The sequence below is a fragment of the Cyprinodon tularosa genome, unplaced genomic scaffold, assembly GCF_016077235.1.
Source record: "Cyprinodon tularosa strain WSP-4 unplaced genomic scaffold, ASM1607723v1 ctg70, whole genome shotgun sequence".
Classification (NCBI taxonomy): Eukaryota; Metazoa; Chordata; class Actinopteri; order Cyprinodontiformes; family Cyprinodontidae; genus Cyprinodon; species Cyprinodon tularosa.
In genome coordinates this window covers 584012-601375 of record NW_024039452.1, presented here as the reverse complement: position 1 = coordinate 601375, position 17364 = coordinate 584012, and the positions used below count along the sequence as shown (strand labels likewise).

At 40.1% G+C, this 17364-nt stretch overlaps 1 protein-coding gene across 3 annotated transcripts in view; it reads right to left on the bottom strand.

Annotated features, from left to right (window-relative positions):
* Positions 1-5009: 5009 nt before the first annotated feature.
* The window catches only part of kirrel1a (kirre like nephrin family adhesion molecule 1a), a 67789-nt gene continuing 55434 nt past the window's right edge, over positions 5010-17364 (bottom strand). Inside the window, exons 11-15 of one of the 3 annotated variants that reach the window (XM_038268406.1) lie at positions 12385-12601; positions 12191-12295; positions 11883-12010; positions 11517-11630; positions 5010-7302 (exon numbers count right to left, since the gene is read on the bottom strand). In XM_038268406.1, coding sequence (XP_038124334.1) covers positions 6640-7302; positions 11517-11630; positions 11883-12010; positions 12191-12295; positions 12385-12601 — 1227 coding nt within the window. In that variant the 3' untranslated portion in view covers positions 5010-6639. Of the gene's footprint in view, positions 7303-11516; positions 11631-11882; positions 12011-12187; positions 12296-12384; positions 12602-17364 lie in introns of all 3 variants that reach the window. The other 2 variants (XM_038268405.1, XM_038268407.1) reach the window with 2 other exon arrangements.

Here is a 17364-nt window from a genome sequence, read left to right as displayed (position 1 = left end):
AAAAATAAGAGTGAGGTTTACCTCTGCATGATTCTATATCTTCAAAACAAAACACAGGATAAATCCACATATAACAGACATTTTTAGACTATATTTGGATAAATAGGCCCTGTCTTAGTCACTGGTAAGTTTAAATGCAAACCTTTTCAAAGTGCAAAAAAAGTCCTAATTCCAGATTCATCAGAGCCAGTGATGCTTTAAACATTGATAAACAGCATCTAGTGTGTGTAGTACTTATAAGATTTGTACTAATGTTGTATTAAAAAAAGAAGAGCTTGAAAACTACACATGGAGTGTTTATGACTTTCGGAAATTTAAATGAAGTGTAGGGAGAGATATAAGTGAGTCTGCTGCAGGTAGATCAGACAATTCGCAGTTACATTAGTGACAGGTTTGGTCCACCTCCATATTGCACAGGTGATGCTTTGGCACTTCATACCTCTACCAGGTGGTTTTTTTCCCATGCTGATCCAATTCACCTCCTCTGGGACCTGCAGTTCTCCTCTAAACCAGGAGGTGGCAGCAGTGATCCCATCATGAGAAATGTCCTGCAATGTACAGTTGTTTGAAATAGTTTTTTTAAGTGTATATATATATATATATATATATATATATGTTATAAGGATTGAAAGGATTGATGTCAAAACAATTGTTTGGTGCCACCCCTGTTAAATAACCAGCAGTAGATGGTATCTTATGACACGCAGCTTATTTCCACATTCAGCAATGATATGATGGTGCCTGTAAGGGAAAGGACTCGGCCACATGGCAGTCATTACATCTTCAGGGACTAAACAAGTAAACTGAAAACCAAAACTGAACAACTAGATCTGCGAAGTGATCTATAAAAAAGTTGGACATATTTGGAAGAAAATTATTGTTTTTTGTTAGTAGTTAAGTCAAGACCTCCTTAATAAACAAAAGAAGAAGAAAAGAACAGAAACAAACAGAGGTACTACAGACTAAAAAGTGAGACAATTAGTTTATAACTTCAGCATTTTCTTTTATCCTGGTCAAGAAAAGTAAAGCATGTTCTAATTAATCTGTCGTGAAAGAGATTCTGAGTTATGCTGCACTGAAAAAGGTTTATTGTCATGTCTTTGATGTGAATCTTTTAACTAAACATAAAAACAATTGAATTTCATTCATATATAATTTATCTATCACAAAGGGAAATTAAATGTTGTCTTAATATAGTGTTTTAATCAAGGAGTGGTTGAAGATAAGGAAAGCCTTTTGAAATAAGGATCTATTGCAGCAGATCTGAGGGAGCATTTGACACTCTGTTGTTGTTTAACAGTGTTCTTAAAGAGAATAATCAGTTTTCCATAAAGTTCTTCATTTAATGAAGATTTATATTTGTCTGCAATCATCTCCAGAGGTTCTAGAGGAGTTCTAGAACAGAGCTCTCCTTCTTTATCAGCTTAAGGTTCCTTTAGTAATTTGTTCTGATGCTGTTTACCTGGATGATGACAGTAAAGATTACACTGTCTGCAACAGACTTATAGACAATCTACAGCATCTTTCTGCAAACACTGAGGGACCGAAACTTTCTAAAGACGTAAAATCTGCTCTGTTCCTTCTCATAGAGGACTTCACAGTCTCCAGTCAATTCTGTTCTCAAACTGAACACCAAGATATTTATATTCCTACGCCACCTCTATTGTTCTCCAATTATTTTAAAAGAATTCGATTTTTTTTGTTTCTTCTGAAATCTACCTTCATCTACCTTGTTTCGTTAACTTTCAGGATCAGAGGATTGTTTTCACAATGTGCAACAACTAGTTCACCATATTCCTTTGCCCAGCTTCTATCCATATTTGACTAATCCAACCACTGCAGTCATTAAAGAGTAAATTATCCTCCAACAGAATAACTTAACATCCAGCAATCAATATCTTAATTTCAAGGATAGCCATATTAAATCATTTACATATGGTTTTACATTTTTTTTTTGTTCAGTTTCATCGTAGGTTTTTAGCAATGCAACAAACATAAGCTTTTACCCGGGTACCTGCTTTTAACTTCCTACGCTTGAATAAAGACAGAATTGTCCGGAATTGAAATGTAATGTTTAATATTAATAACTTAACTTTATTGATCTCACTTCGGAGAAATTTACCTCTGCATTTATCCCTTCCTCAAGGAGATGGGATAAATGCAGAGGTAATTTTCTCAGAGCAGTGTTAGGTTAAGGGTCTTGCTCAGAGACCCAGGGTGTCAGTCTGTGGGAGTGGGGCTCAAACTCAGAACCTCAGGATTCTAAGCTCTATGCCAAATATTAGTAGTTATTTCACAAACTTTACAAAATGGCTAACCGAGCTTGTAGAAAACAAAACAGCTGGAAAGTGTGTCCATATCGGTATTTTGCAAAGGATTGATTTTCCTCATATATCACAAAAAAAAACACAAACTTTGGCGTTTAAAAATATTTATTTTGCCGTTCTATGTTTTGTGGATGTTTTTCTTTAGCAGGGATATAGAGCCCCAAAACTTTTTTTATTCAGATTTGTGGTTTTTAAAGTCTTTTAACATTTTCATAGGTTTGTTTAGAGATGTCAACCCATACACTCCCATTTACCTTTTGCTTTGTCACTTATACAAATAAACTTTTCCACAAAGGGACAAAAAGGGATATTTCTATTCTATTTATGATAAAACCTGATAGAAAGACTCTGGCATTAAGGGGGAGCACAGAACAAGTCCACCCACAACTTTAATGTTATAGTGATTTTCTTTGAACTCTATTGCTGATGGTCAGGGCAGACTTGGACATCTAGGATATTTTCCTGCACAGGTCCCATTGCAATCTTTCAACTTAAAAAAACAAAAACTCATTCTCCACCTGGAATGATTCATCCATCTCTGAGCTGCATGGTTTGTTTCTCTATGTGATAGTTCCACACTGAGGGGTGGCTGGAAACTAATAGGTGCTGAAACCAGTTCAGGGAGGATCTATACTCATCACAATGAATCAACAGGAAAATTACACGCACATCTCTACTTTTCAAAGAAATGATTGAAAACAGACCAGATTTTCACGAGAACCTTGTTTATAAAGCTACGCGAGGGGCAATGATAGGCTAGGGGTGGTCACACAGTCCTGGTTCCTTTGATCTTCTATGCTCTTTTAACAACAATAATAGGTGTGAAAAACCGTATTGCTATACAGTATTTACTGTTAGTAATAAACAAGAATGACGTTCATGAATAAAAAAAAAAAAGGAAAACCTTATTTCTGTTAGGAATCCAGTTTGTTTGGGTTGTTTGTGTGTTTTTCTCCCTCTAACACCAGGTGATGCCGTGTCCTCGTTGGCCCTCCTGCACACCTGCGGCTCGTTGGATCATTACTGGAGGAGTATTTGAGCAGTGGGCTGTCACTACCTCGAGGCCAGAGTGTTTGCCAGTTTTGGGTACTCTTGCCAAGCTGAGATTAGCAGAGTCTAACCTAAGCTTTGTTTCTCTGAGTCTTATCAAGTTTTTGTCTTTGCTCCTCGGCAAAAAGACAAAATATCATACTCAAGTAAAAGTACCAATACTTGGATGAAATATTACTCAAGTGCAAGTAAAATTACCCATCAGAAAAATTACTCAAGTAAAAGTAATAAGTAGCTAATTTAAAATGTATTTTAAGTAAAAGTTACTTACATTTAAAAAAAAAAAAAACTGTTGAAGGGTGCAGGGGATCTCTCCCATGTAGTGAAAATAGGACAAGGAGTCATAAATCCAAAGCTATTTAGTTTTTAATTAAAGAAAAATCTATACAAATGTATACACATGTAATGACAAGATAACACGTCACATTAGATGTGGAGTTATTGAATGCTGCCAGTTCAGTCACCTTTGGCAGACACATCTGGCATTTCATGATGATACTGTTGGCCCTCTTGATCTCCTGATCCACCTCCATCTCGTTCCCAATCTAATACAGAAAGACTTGGCGTCTGGTAGCCTAGATCTACATGCTGATCACGTCACTCACTGTAGTGCTTCCGGGCCAGATTTTTTTGTCTTCCTTTCGGTTTTCCAAAGTTTTTTTTTTTACTCAGTAACGGATGGGATTTGTAATGTAACGAAATACAATACTTCACTCAAAACGTAATCAAGTAAAATTTAAATTACCGATTTTAAAAACTACTTGAAAAATACAAAATACACAAAAAACCTACTCAATACAGTAACTTGAGTAAATGTATTTCGGTACTTTCCACCTCTGGGCAGGAAGCCTTCCTGAGTACTGGATACCTGGACCTTCTCCCCCTGGAAGGATTAACTGAGTACACACTGAGCAGTGGAAAACCTCCACATGATCTGTTCAGGTTCTCATCGGAAATCCAAGTGACAGCCCGCTCCTTTACTCCTCTGGGTCTAACGCTTGTCTATCTGTCCGCCCTCCAACGAGTTCCCTCTTCTTTGGCATAACCCCCACTAGCTGGATTCTAGGATTCACAAGTGCCCCCTCAAACGTGAGCCCTTCTGCAGTAACAATCAAGCCTCAGTCAAATTTCCTACGGTCCCTGAACTGATCACTGTGATCTCCCCTTCAGACTTTCCAGTTCTGGTTCACCAGTCCACTGAGTTCCAGATCGAATCTGTTATTCATCTACATTTAATAAACCTGTTAAACTTTTTCCCTTGGTGTAGAAATAACGACATATACAAATGTATAAAAATATTCAAAACTTAAAGCGTTATAAAAAAATAAATGATGATCACATAAACAATTGCAAAGGGATTGAGGATGAAGAACATTATGCCTCTATATTTCCTCCAGCATAAACCTAAATCTTGTTTCACTGCTGCCACTTTCAGAAATGTTTTAAAAATCCAAAGGCTTCTGTTGAACCTGCTTTAAAGATTCAGTAGAAAGCTGAACGTTTTAATGCAAATAAACAAAACAAAAATGCTGCTCAGATGTTCAAAATGTCTAGATTGCTAACCGAACCAGAAATATTCCAGCGGTATTCTGCTGTGAAGGGTTCAAACAGGAGACAAAAACGAGACACTTCATTAAAAAACAGTGCTTTTTATTATGTAATACTGTGGAAAAATAATTACATACCATTTTTAAAAAATATCGAAGATAATGGAATAAAAAAAATGAGTTTGATAATGTTTGTAATCTTTTTGAACAGCTGTCTCTGCTACCAACGGTACGATAAGATAAACATTGGATTCGCCTAAATTCAAAGACACAATAATACAGGATACAGTCCTACCAGAGGTATAAAAGGAGTGTAACAGGTTTGTGAGAAATGATACAGACGTATACTAAAACACACACACTCATTCAAACTTCTATACAAACACACTGTACAAATGGAAGTGTGCGCCAATGCCCACCCCCCTCCCTTCCCTTGATGGTTCGCTCCCACTCACACTCGCAGTCACACTCTAATAACATGTCAATACTGTGGACAAGCCTTCATTAAACCTCTCTGCACACATTCTCCTCCAGCCAGATTTGGCAGACGAACAATGTAGGAATGATTCAAAATGGAAATGCATGAAATGCTCCCCCATAAGGCCACTCTAAACCCATCATCCACGTTTGTTCTCTCTTCGTCTGTGCCAGGCTTACAGTTAAAAACAAGAGAAGAAACGGCTCCATCCTGGTCTCATAAAGCAGCATCCAACCAATAGAGGGAGCTTCTACTGCATACACGTGGTCCAAGGAATACGAACGTTTGGCACAAGGTTTTCAATTTCTTTTTTTTGGAAAAGGGACTGAAACACATCCCCGATCCAGGCTTCCGCCATTGGCACAACTCTTCGCTTGGGTTCGGTGTGCGTGCACGCTCCAAAACATTTTGGTCCATTACATCATACATGATTACATACATGTTTTACACCGACAAAAATAATATTGTAATGTTAAAAAATAGAATACAAAGCTCTAATCTGGTGTGCAAATAAACAGAAGACGTAACAGAGATATAGTAAAGAGACGTCAGAGAATGAATACCATGGATGAAGTACAACATGATGGTCAGCCACCCACACTCCCTCTTTCCCCCCCTAAATGCTGCCTAACGGGCCCGGCTGCACTGTACACGCGGGCTCTCTGGGATACTACATACTGTTTATGTGCTCTATGTTCACTGAATAAGACAACCAGCTAAAAGAAAAACTCAAAATGGCGGCCAGAAATGGCTCCCACTGGCTGAGGTGGCTTTCGATCGGCGCGTCGATCTGACAGTTTTGCTTCAAGATTTCCTCCGTCACCTCACGACGACAGTTCAGAACAGAGGTTGTATTGGGGGGGTGGGTGGGGCGCGATCTCTCGTCCTCTCTCGGCATGATTGTGACTTGCGCTGTCCGCTCTCACAGAGCTCACATCTCCAAACATCGGGAGTAGAGGGAATTCCAAACCGCGTGGATTTTCCCCTCCCTGTCTCGTTAAAACTCTTTCATTTCACCCTGTTTTCTCTGCTCTCTGTTTACTCTTCCTCCTCCCTCTCTCAGGGGCATGGTGTAGGAAATTGTGCCTGTGTTTGTGTGTTGGTGTCCAACCAGGACATGGGGAAATGTCTGCATGTTTGTGTGTGGGTATATGTGTGTTCTGTGTGACACTATTTATAAGATGCCTCTTAATGCTCGGCTAAGACTGTGAGGGGGGGGGTTCTCTGAGTCTCGCTCTCACACGTGAGTCTGCATTCGCTGCGTGTGTCGGCTGTGAGAGTAGTCAGAGTGCTGCGAGGTGTAGGAAAAGCGAGTGGAGCTGCCGTACTTCCCCAGTCCAGTCTCTGAAACGGCTGGAGCTGGGCCTCCAGGACTGACCCCGACCCCGGGGCTTGCCACCCCAGATCCGACCCCGTACATCTCGTAGGACGGGCCGGCCTCAAGCGGGGCCAGGCTGGACGGTGCAAAGCCCATGCGATAGGTCTGGTAGTGCGAAGGGTAGCCGTAGTTGTCGTAGGCAAGCTGGGAAGTGGAGTCCAGAAGGCTGCAGTCCCCTGGGAAGTCAGTGGCCGCTGGGGCGGGGTTAGTGGGGGGCTGCTGGCTTTGGCCCCCACGGGTGAAAGTGTTGAACTGGGCGTAACTGATGTGAGACAGTCTGGAGGGTGGCCGAGGGTCGTAGCAGGCTTGCGGGCGTCCAGGGGAGGTGAGAGGACCTGGGGGAACGGGGGCTCCTCCGCTGGCTGTGGCTCCAGAGCCTCCAGTGCTGCTACTGATAGATGCTGCTCCTCCTGGTGTCCCTGCAGGGGAGCGGTAGTCGGCGTAATGCAACGTGGAACGGGACCCAGGGTGGACTTCATCCTGGGTGGTAGCTCGAACATTGTAGTAGCCGTTAGTGGGGTCCTAAAGAGACAGGAGGAGACAAACAGAAATACAGTTTAGATTCATTACAAAGAAAACAATCAAAAACACACAACGTCAGCGAGTTTTAATGGTATTTTATTTGACAGATCAACACAAAGTAGTATGAAAAACTGAAGAGGATTTTCTCCAAATCAAAAATCCCAGCACATTTCAAACCTAACAAGACCCTTAAACAGAGACTAGTGCATCCTAAAGACTATGAAGGACTAACTCTGCCATATTTAAAAATAAATACAGAAATAAATAAATGCTCAATAAATGTATAAGCATACAATTAATTGCTAACAAAAAAGTGAGACATAAATGTATATAACTCTTAATTAGCTTCTTTATTTATTTGCCTTTGTAATATTTACCTTATTTATTTCTCTGTCCTTTATAATCTTCAACTTTATTTTTTAATTACTTATATTTTTAAGTATTTATTTATGTGCATGTTATAATATTTTTGTCTGTTTTATTCTTCCTTTGTATTTTTTTACCTTAGTTATTTCTTCGCCGCTGTTTATTTCTCTCTGCCCTTTTTACATTTCTCTTACTTCTACTTACATTTATTTGTTTATTGTATTTTTGTTGGCAATTAATTGTATGCTTATACATTTATTGAGCATTTATTTATTTCTGTATTTATTTTTAAATATGGCAGAGTTGGTCCTCCATAAAAGACAACCCCCCAGGCCAAATATGAATGGTCTATGTAGCTCAATGCAGTGAGGAATGCTCTGATCTTTATATTGGAGAAACAAAACAACATCTCCACAGACGCATGGCCCAACATAGAAGATTGACCTCCTTTAGGACAAGACTCTGCGTTATATCTACACCTTATGGACAAAGGACATTAAACAGACGGGGTGGACTCAGATTTCAGCTTTCAAAAACCTACAATTCAGTCATTGAGTTGATTCCCTCCTGCTATCATTCATTTATTGAAATGATAGCGGGAGTTAATCAATCTTTACAAAGGAAATCATTTAACTTTGTAAAGATTTAAAGTAATTAAGAACATTATAATAGAACAGTAGAAGATAAATAACTACAGATATTTTGGTATATGCATTGGTCCACTAATGTTCTTTAACAAAACTGAGGCATAAAAGGAACAGCTGGATCGATTGCATCCACTACTTTCTTACCAAGTAGAAGCCTAAGAATTATGTGCACCATTTTTTATGTGGAGGCACCAAAGCCAACATGGATGAACAAAAAACAGAAGCATACTGTTCAGGCTTGTATTTTTAGTTGATCAAAAACAAGTCAAAGGTTTTAGTATTTAAAAAAAATGAGATGTGAATATCTTTGCCATCCAAATGTATAAAAACCTTATATAAAAGACATGTATACTCACAAAAATGTCTGGCTTTAAATTGCTATAAATTATGGATGTAAACAAGTTATTGCTGTTTATTCTTAGGCGGAGCCTCACTGGTAGTTCCTAGAGAAATAATGCCAGAGAGGAGGCATGCTAAAGCAAAGATTTCCACAGTTTAATAGCATCAAGGATGCAGAATGAGGTTCTGTTTATAAATATGAACACTGGATGCACTCCTTAAATTATAAGCTTATTAGCGAAAACTTAGCCATGTTGCATTGCAGAGCAGCGTCATGATAGAAATATGGAGATCATGCAAAAATGTTTATAAGAGGATAGAGAAGAACATGCTGAAAAAAGATATGGTCGACAGGATTTTCAAGAGTTGACGGACTTTACAGAATCCAGGGTTTAGCATTCCTCTGAGAGTATCTAGAAACTCTGCCATGCTTGTAGCGACAGTGGAGAGGAAGAACTCCCTTTCAACAGGAAGAAACCTCCAGCTGAACCAGCCCCATTGTGAGCAGCCTCCTGCCATCTACCTATATCAAGGTTAGCCTCCAATAAATTGTAAAAAAAATTGTTTGACATTATCTCAAAGTGACATTCTCTGTCGTTTACATATAGTTATACATCTCTGCACATTTATTGGAAGAAAAAAAAATGTTTCTCTGTTGTTACATTTAATAAAACATTTTATTAATTATTTATCTATTTATTTATGCAGTTAATGTATATTGCAGGTGGCAGAATACATTTTCAAATTATAATAATAATATACTTCAGCATATTGTAAAAACATATTTAGCCCTTCATGTTATGGTGGAAAGATCCTGATTTTACAGATAGAAAAACCTGGTATTTAAGAAAATCATTAAATTATGGTTAGAATCAATCAACTTTAGATGAACCAATTGCTTCTATACATTCATTCTTTTTGGTATTATTATGCCTGTTTATTTCAGACTTATTTCTGTCTCTAACTTTTTTGTACAGCTTTAGCTCTCCAGGCGGCGGGCCGAAAAAAAAAAAAAAAAGAAAGCATTTCGGGATGATCTAACAACGTCCTGCGGTGGATTCCTGTCTGTGTTTTTTGTTCTGTATGATCTGAGGCAGAACTCCAGCTCCAGGGCTCTGCCTTCATTTGCCCTCACAGAGTATTCCGACTTCCTTCGAAAGAAAGACATTCATGCAGCTTGGTGATTTAAAATGCCTTGTCACAAGCACTGCAGTGAACGACTTTAGTTCTTTCCTTTCGTTAATTCCTTAATGTTTTGATACTTCAAAAAAACAAAATCTATCAAAGATAAGTAAAAATCTAGAGTTTTCAACTGATGGTTTTAATCTAAGGGATCAGAAAATAATCCAAACCAACCTGGCGTTAGATGGAATAGCAACTAACCCTTTAGAGTAACAACTGTCAAGAGTCTTTTTAAAGACAAAGTCCTACTTCTGAAAGTACTTTAAATATGAAATTATAATCAATAAATGATAAGTGTTCTTAATTAAGAGTAGTTTCATTTGAATGTTCTTTACTGGAGGCTAGGGGTGTGCAAAATAATCGTGATGATGATGCATCGGGATTCTAATTTTCGTGATCTACTGCATCGATTCTTGATGTCAAGAATCGATTATTAATTTAAAAAAATTAATAAATAAAATTGCATGAATGGTTGGTGAACAACAGCCAAAAACAAGTGTAATACAACTTCCAGTCCAGTAGATGTCGCTGCAAATGTGTTGACGCACGCTGCCTTGTGTCACAAACATTTCCGGCCGTGGGATACTGTGCCGAGTCATTCAAAAACAAAACATGGAGGAGAAAATATTGCAATGCATCGCAATAATTCAAGTATCGTGATGCATCGTGATAGAATCGCATCGTGGCCTGTGAATCGTGATTCAAATCGAATCGTGACTTCTTTGGCAATACCCACCCCTACTGGAGGCATCCATGTTTGTCAAAGCACACTACTGCCACCTACCGGTTGGTGACGTCATGGTGCTGTATCGGCTGTTAAGCAAGTCCCAGTGGTATTTCTGATGTTTGTCACAATGCGCTATTATCCAAGTCATCTTGAAATGTTGGCTACATAAAACGTATTTTTTCTCTGGCCATAAGTTTGATGGCAAATCCTTCCTGTTTAAGTTTGCAGTCCAATAACGAACCCGTCCGTGGAGGATCAGGAATCAGAAAGGTGAAAGAACGAATTTTTTCAAATTTTTACCCAATGTGTCACAACATCCAACTGCCATGCAGCTCTCGCTAATTTCAATGGTGAAATCCTCTGGAAATCTAAAATAATTGTTGTTGATTGAAGATGTGTCTAGTAGTTCCCATTGATTTTGCTTGTAAAGCGGGGAGAATGGCGCTAGGCTTACCGCACCGTGACGTCACTGCCAGAAGATGGCAGGAGTGAGGTGTTACTATATTTGGGCAAAAATGGCCGCTCCCAGACTCAGTGATTATTGCTTTTACAGATTAATGCTTAATTCATTAATTCACCGCGAACTTATTAGTTTTAGGTATAAATAATAATCAATTGATTATTCCTCGCTGACCAGATTTTTCCTTTGATAGATCATCTACCATTTTATAAAGCAGCTATTACAATAAAAAAGAAAGAATGGCAAGAGGTTTTTTGATGATTAAAAAGTAGGTTCAGGAGAATTTAGTAAAGTTAGGGTTAATACAAAGCAGACTAGTGAGGAGAATCTACAGCAGCGAACATCTGATCATTTGAAAACAGGATGAGTGATGATAATATGTGATAATATGTGGTATATTCATACCATCTCTAAATCAACTTTATTCCCTGAATATATATATAAAATAACAAAAACAAAACAAAACTGGTAAGTTTAAAGAAAGACAGCTCACCTTTAGGTCGTACTCCTGGCGGGTGTCCAGGGTGTCACTTCGGAGGTCCGACTTGAGTTCTATCTCATCTTTAAAAGGCTGATTAGAAGGAGAGAAGGACACAGAAGGGAGAAACTAAACCGTCAAACAACAGAACAAACAAAAAGAAGAGGAGCCAGAACATAAAACAGGAGTGGGAAGGAGAAACAGAGTATGAGAGAAAAAGAGAAAGTGGAGTTAAAAAGGAGCGAGTGAAGAGGAAGTTGGTGTTTGTTTTTTTTTAGTGAAGAGGTACAGTGAGGTACACTGCAGGGAGTTAGTCTACAGCTACAGGCTATGGAAACAGATCCCAACCCAAACACAAACATCCCGCTCGCTGCCGCTCACCGAGTACATGGCCTTGACCATGCGCGAGGCCGTGGACACGCTGCCAGAGTCCTCTTCCAGGCTGTGGGTCTCCTTAGTAATCGTCTCCACCTTGATGTCGGGCTTCCCAAGCGTGACCCCGCGCCGGCCTGCGAGCACAAACACACAGATTTAGAAACAGCTGGAAGGACGCCTGTGGAGTCAACCTGTCGGACTGAACTGAACAGTTGACTCATCTTGACTTGGGTGCAAGATTTAAACCCTTTAAAAGAACAACTATAAGTTAAGACTATAGTTTTGCTTGAGGAACAGAGAAGATGACTCACTGCCTTTTCGCTGCCGGTAAAAGATGAGAACAAGAACAAGCAGGAAGACGAACAGCAGGATGGTGGAGCAGACCGTGACGCCGGCTATTATTCCCACTGGAACCTCCTCTGTGACGACAGGCAGGAGAAAAGGTTAGGAAGACATCATCGGTGCAGCCAAAGACTGTAGCTACAGAAACCATGTGCTGCTAGCTTACCGGTCTCCTCCAGGGTGATGATCATGGTCCCTGGGCCGAACATGTTCCAGGCCGTACAGTTGTAGGTGGACAGGAAGTCCGACTCCATCACGTTGTTGATGGTGAGGGTGGAGAGGACGCCACCGCCCTCAGCTGCAGGCTTGCTCTGTTCCACTGTGTACCTCTCCAGCAGCGTGCCCTTCTCCTTCTCCCAAACGTTCTCCTTCCAAGCCCACACCTGCAGCGCAGCAACAGAACGGCCTGATTAGAAAAACTCAGAGGGTCACATTCAGACTCATTTAAACAGTGTTAGTATAAATACACACGTCGGATGAATCTAGGAAACTCAAACCTTTTTAGGTTGGTCTGTAAAACAATTTATGCTGTTGAACCTTTAGTCAATATTTATCCACATTAAAACCGCAAACATCTGCTGGAATTTACCAAGATAGACCAACCAAGTAGCAGACAGTTGCCTTGCAGCTTTAAAGGCTTAAGACATCTCCTGTACCCAGGGCGGCTGGAAGTCATTTTGAACAGGGGGTGCTGTGAAATGTTTGTTGTTTCTTTTGGAACAAAAGACGTAAGTAAACAGATTGAGATTCACTAATTAATTGTCATATACACTTTAGTGCACACAACCAGGGTCTGGTTTGATGATTTGCTTCCACTTCTGATTCATAAGCAATTAAACCTATACCCCTGCACCTTAGTGCTGGGTGTTTTCTGAACAGCCCCAATGTTACGCCTGTAACAGCTATAAGATGTTGTTCTATAGAAGTGTGTTTTAAGATAATTTAAGTATGTTTTGAGATCATTTAAGATGAGAACATTATACCTTAAGCTTCACTATATGGTCCGTTTGCTGATTTAGTGCAAAATGAGTCCTGATTCAAAATTTTCACTTAAAAAAAGTCAGATTGGTTTCTACTGTTTTCCATCCATCCTTTTTCAGTCACGCCTATCTGTCGCGGAGTCGCGACGGGTGCTGGTGCCTATCTCTAGTTGTCTATGGATGAGAGGCGGGGTACACCCTGGACAGGTCGCCAGTCCATCGCAGGGCAACACAGAGACAAACAACCATTCAGACTCACACCTAAGGAGAATTTTAGAGAGAAATTTTACATGTATGGTTAATACAGCTATTACTTATTTGTGCACATTAATTATGTTTTTGATAAAAAAAAAAACCTTTCATTAAAATACCATTAGAATGCTTATAATACTAAGTTTGAGTCAAGAGGCCCCCCCTTCAGTGTTCACCACATTGGATTTGTTCATTTGCTCTGCATGTGCAGAAAGGTCCAAACAAACAGCAGCAAATCCTTTGAAAACAAATTATGCAAAGCGCTTTGTTGCCAACTTTGCATTTTAGTTGCTATATTTAGTGACTTTTCAGACACCTCTAGCACTTTTATTTAAAAAAAAAGCGCTTAGTGCCAAATCTAGCGACTTTTTTCTGCTACTGGAGACTTTTGAGACAACATATAAAAGCACCAAACTCTGCTCTCCAGAGCAAGTAGATTGGTAACCCAGCCTCCTGCTCTCCTCTATCTTCTATGCTTTCATGATTCATGCAGCTATTATTTTAGACACATGAAAAATGGAGAACAGAAAAGCAGATCATGGCTTGTCTACAGTGAAAAGAAGGACTGTGTTATTTATTTTTGCCATCGCTTTATTGGAGCTTAGTGCTTGGAAAAAATATTTCATTCCTTTTGAGACAGCATGAAAAGTCAGCTGAGTACAAACCATTTGAGTTGAAAAAGTTATAATTTTAAGCGTCACTATATACATTTAATGATTTAGTGCATCATTTTAAAAAAAGTTTCATATTTGGCGAGGACACGAGTCTGTACTCGCTTTCTTGTGAATTGAGAAACGGCTTGGCACTTTTTGTGTCACCTTGTTAAATAGCAGACTTCAATCTGTCTCAGTAGACAGTGCTTTCCTTCAAGACAGAAAATTATTCTTTTCTACTTTCAGCTACTTTAGATCGCAGATGAAACGTCAAATAATAGCAAATATGGTTAATAACATGTTGAGACTCCAGAAGAGAAATGATTCTTAGGAAACGTGAGCAGTAAAGTCATAAGAAGCAGCACCCAAGCAGATCTGATACTTCCACCGGACCTAGCTGCAACATACCAAAACACCTTGGGTACCAGCACACTCTGAAATGTCTTGTCTAAGGAAGGTCCTGATTTTTCAGATGATCTTGTGCACCATTGTTTAATTCAGGTATTTTCACTTCAAATTAAGTAAAGAATTTGATATTTTTCTCCACCTCTGCCAGCGCCTAGCAGTGAAGTTGCTTTCACTGATTGGAAAGCAGTCAGCGGTGGCCTCCATCTCGCTCCGGCAAAGGGAGGTCACTACATGACTTCCTGAAAGCAGCAACAGTGTGCATGTCACTGCAAACTAAAGCAGAGCATCACAGGGGGTGACTGAGCTGGTGAAAACATTGCTCATTCTCCACCTTTAGAGCCACTAAAAGCAGCTTTATTATTTAGCACTGAAGTACTGTACTAAGCTCAGTTAATTATGCATAAGCCCACATGTTTCTATAATGCGGCCACTTATTGGAGAAGCAGGGGTGGGGGGGGCAGAACCTTCTGGCTGCGGCGTTTACAGGGACAACTGCTCCTCTCTGCTCCTTCATCTTTTATAAATGTCTTTCTGTCCCGAACTTCCCTACTTGCATTAGGGAGTGCGGCGCTGCGAGTCAGGACGGATCAGTCACCGAAGCCGAGGCTGCTGCGCTGCGTCCCGGCTGCGCACTGACGCAGAGCTAAAAGCGGACTGGCTTAGTGTTGCTTTGTTTATGTGATGGGATGGAAGAACGCTCTGACAGAGTTCCAGGCTGAGTCACTGCTCAGAGAGAGAGAAAGCCTCTAGCATTCAGGACTGGAGTCATTAGGAAGGGACAGGAAACGGACTAATCCCAACTGCTGTTAGCCTAAAAGCTACAACCTTGTGCTCTTTGAGGCCAGAGCTTTTCCTTGTCTGTATTTATTCTTAGCTTAATAATTGATGCTTCGCTATGATTTTCCAAAGTCCCATTTAAGGTGCAGAAACAGCCCCACACTGCATCCTAAAAAGGTCTCACAGAGGCATGGAGCCTTTTCATATGTACTTATCTTCCAAACTGAGGGGCATTTTATTGAGATTTTTAATGCAATGGTTTAAAAAAAAAGTACTGGATAAGTGTGAAGTGGAAGGAAAAGGATAATATGTAAACTCAATTGAGACAAATTGAGAATCTGTAGCAAGACTTAAAGCTGGTGTTATAAAACACTTTTCTTTGCAGATTTAAGCCTTAAAAAGCTGGTAGATTCATTAATTTGCTGTAGTTGTAGTAAATGATGGTTCAATAAAGTTCAGAGGGAGGGTCAATAAACTAGGGTTCTCAGATTTAGATTTCAAATCATTTTCACATAAGAATGAACCGTTTTCAACAGGTTTGTCGATAAAATGTGTTATGCAAACTATCAGATTGACCATTGGTAATAATAATAATAATACATTTTATTTCAAAGCGCCTTATCAAAACACCCAAGGACACCGTACAGGCAGATAAAACATTAAAAACAGGAAGCTAAAAAGTACAAGCATAAAGATGCCACAGAAAACAAAACAGCAGGAAGTAAAATAAAGCCAAAGGAAGAAAACAATATTGGAGTGATGCATATGAACTAGATGGGATAAGAATGTCTGAACAGGAAAGTTTTGAGTCTGGATTGAAAAGAGGGACGGAGTCCAGAGTACGGAGATCCGGAGGGAGGGAGTTGTGACAAGACGGGCCGAGGGAACGGAGAGCTGGAAGGTGTGGGAGGATTGTAGAGAGCGGGTGGGGGTTTTAACGTGAAGGAGATCTGAGATGTAAGATGGAGCCAAGCTGTGGAGGGCCTTGAATGTAGTTAGGAGGAGTTTGAAGATGATTCTTTGTTTGATGGGGAGCCAGTGGAGTTGTTGCAGGATGGGAGTGATATGATGAGAAATGGGGGTCCGAGTAATCAGGCGTGCTGCAGAGTTTTGGAGGAGCTGTAGTTTCTGGAGGGACTTGTTTGGAAGGCCAAAAAGAAGTGAATTACAGTAAGATGCGTGAAGTGATGAGACTGTGAACAAGAATGGCAGTAGTTTGGGGAGTGAGGGAGGGACGGAGACGAGAGATGTTACGCAGATGGAAGTAGGCAGACCGGGTGATGTTGTTAATGTGGGACTGGAAGGAGAGGGTGCTGTCGAGGACGACACCCAGACTCTTAACCTGAGGGGAGGGGAGGACAGTTGAATCATTGATGGTAATCGAGAAGTTATTAGCTTTGGAGGTTAGCTTGAGCAGAGCCATGAAGAAAGGAATGTTCTCATAAATCCATTGGCAAAAATTGTCAATATTTCTTCAATAGGCTGAGGGAAGTTAGCTGCTCCGTCTAGCATTGCCAAAGACATTAGCAGAGCATGGCATTAGTGCGTGGATACATCAATAGTGCTGCGTTTTGGAAAGGTAGGTGGTTCAAAGTAATTAAGATTAAGTGTACATTTAATCTGGAGGATTCTTATCAGCTTCACCTGAACCACCTGCGATGTCCCTTGTTCGATCAAGACGGGGCTGCACCTTCTCTGAAGCCAATCATTTTACAACATCCCCTTCATTTAGCTCCTTGCCTAGCATCTCTCTCCTGTACGCAAGCAAGCTTTCATCCAACTCCAGCCCATCTCACCCTCATTCTCAGTCCCACTCCTTTACACTTTAAACTACCTCAACGGGTGTGTATCCCTTTAGTCATGCACAAAAAAACTTTAATTAGTTGCTTTTTGGATTTGTTTTTAAGCTTATGGCGATCTGACCTTAAATAGTTTTTTTTGTACATGGCTAAAGGGATACATGCCCCTTTCAAGGTAGTTTAAAGTTTATTTTTTGTACAAAATAAAAGGGATGAACGCAAATCTGATGTCTTGCGCATGCTTTTGGCTATGGGTATGCTGGTCTGATGGGCTATG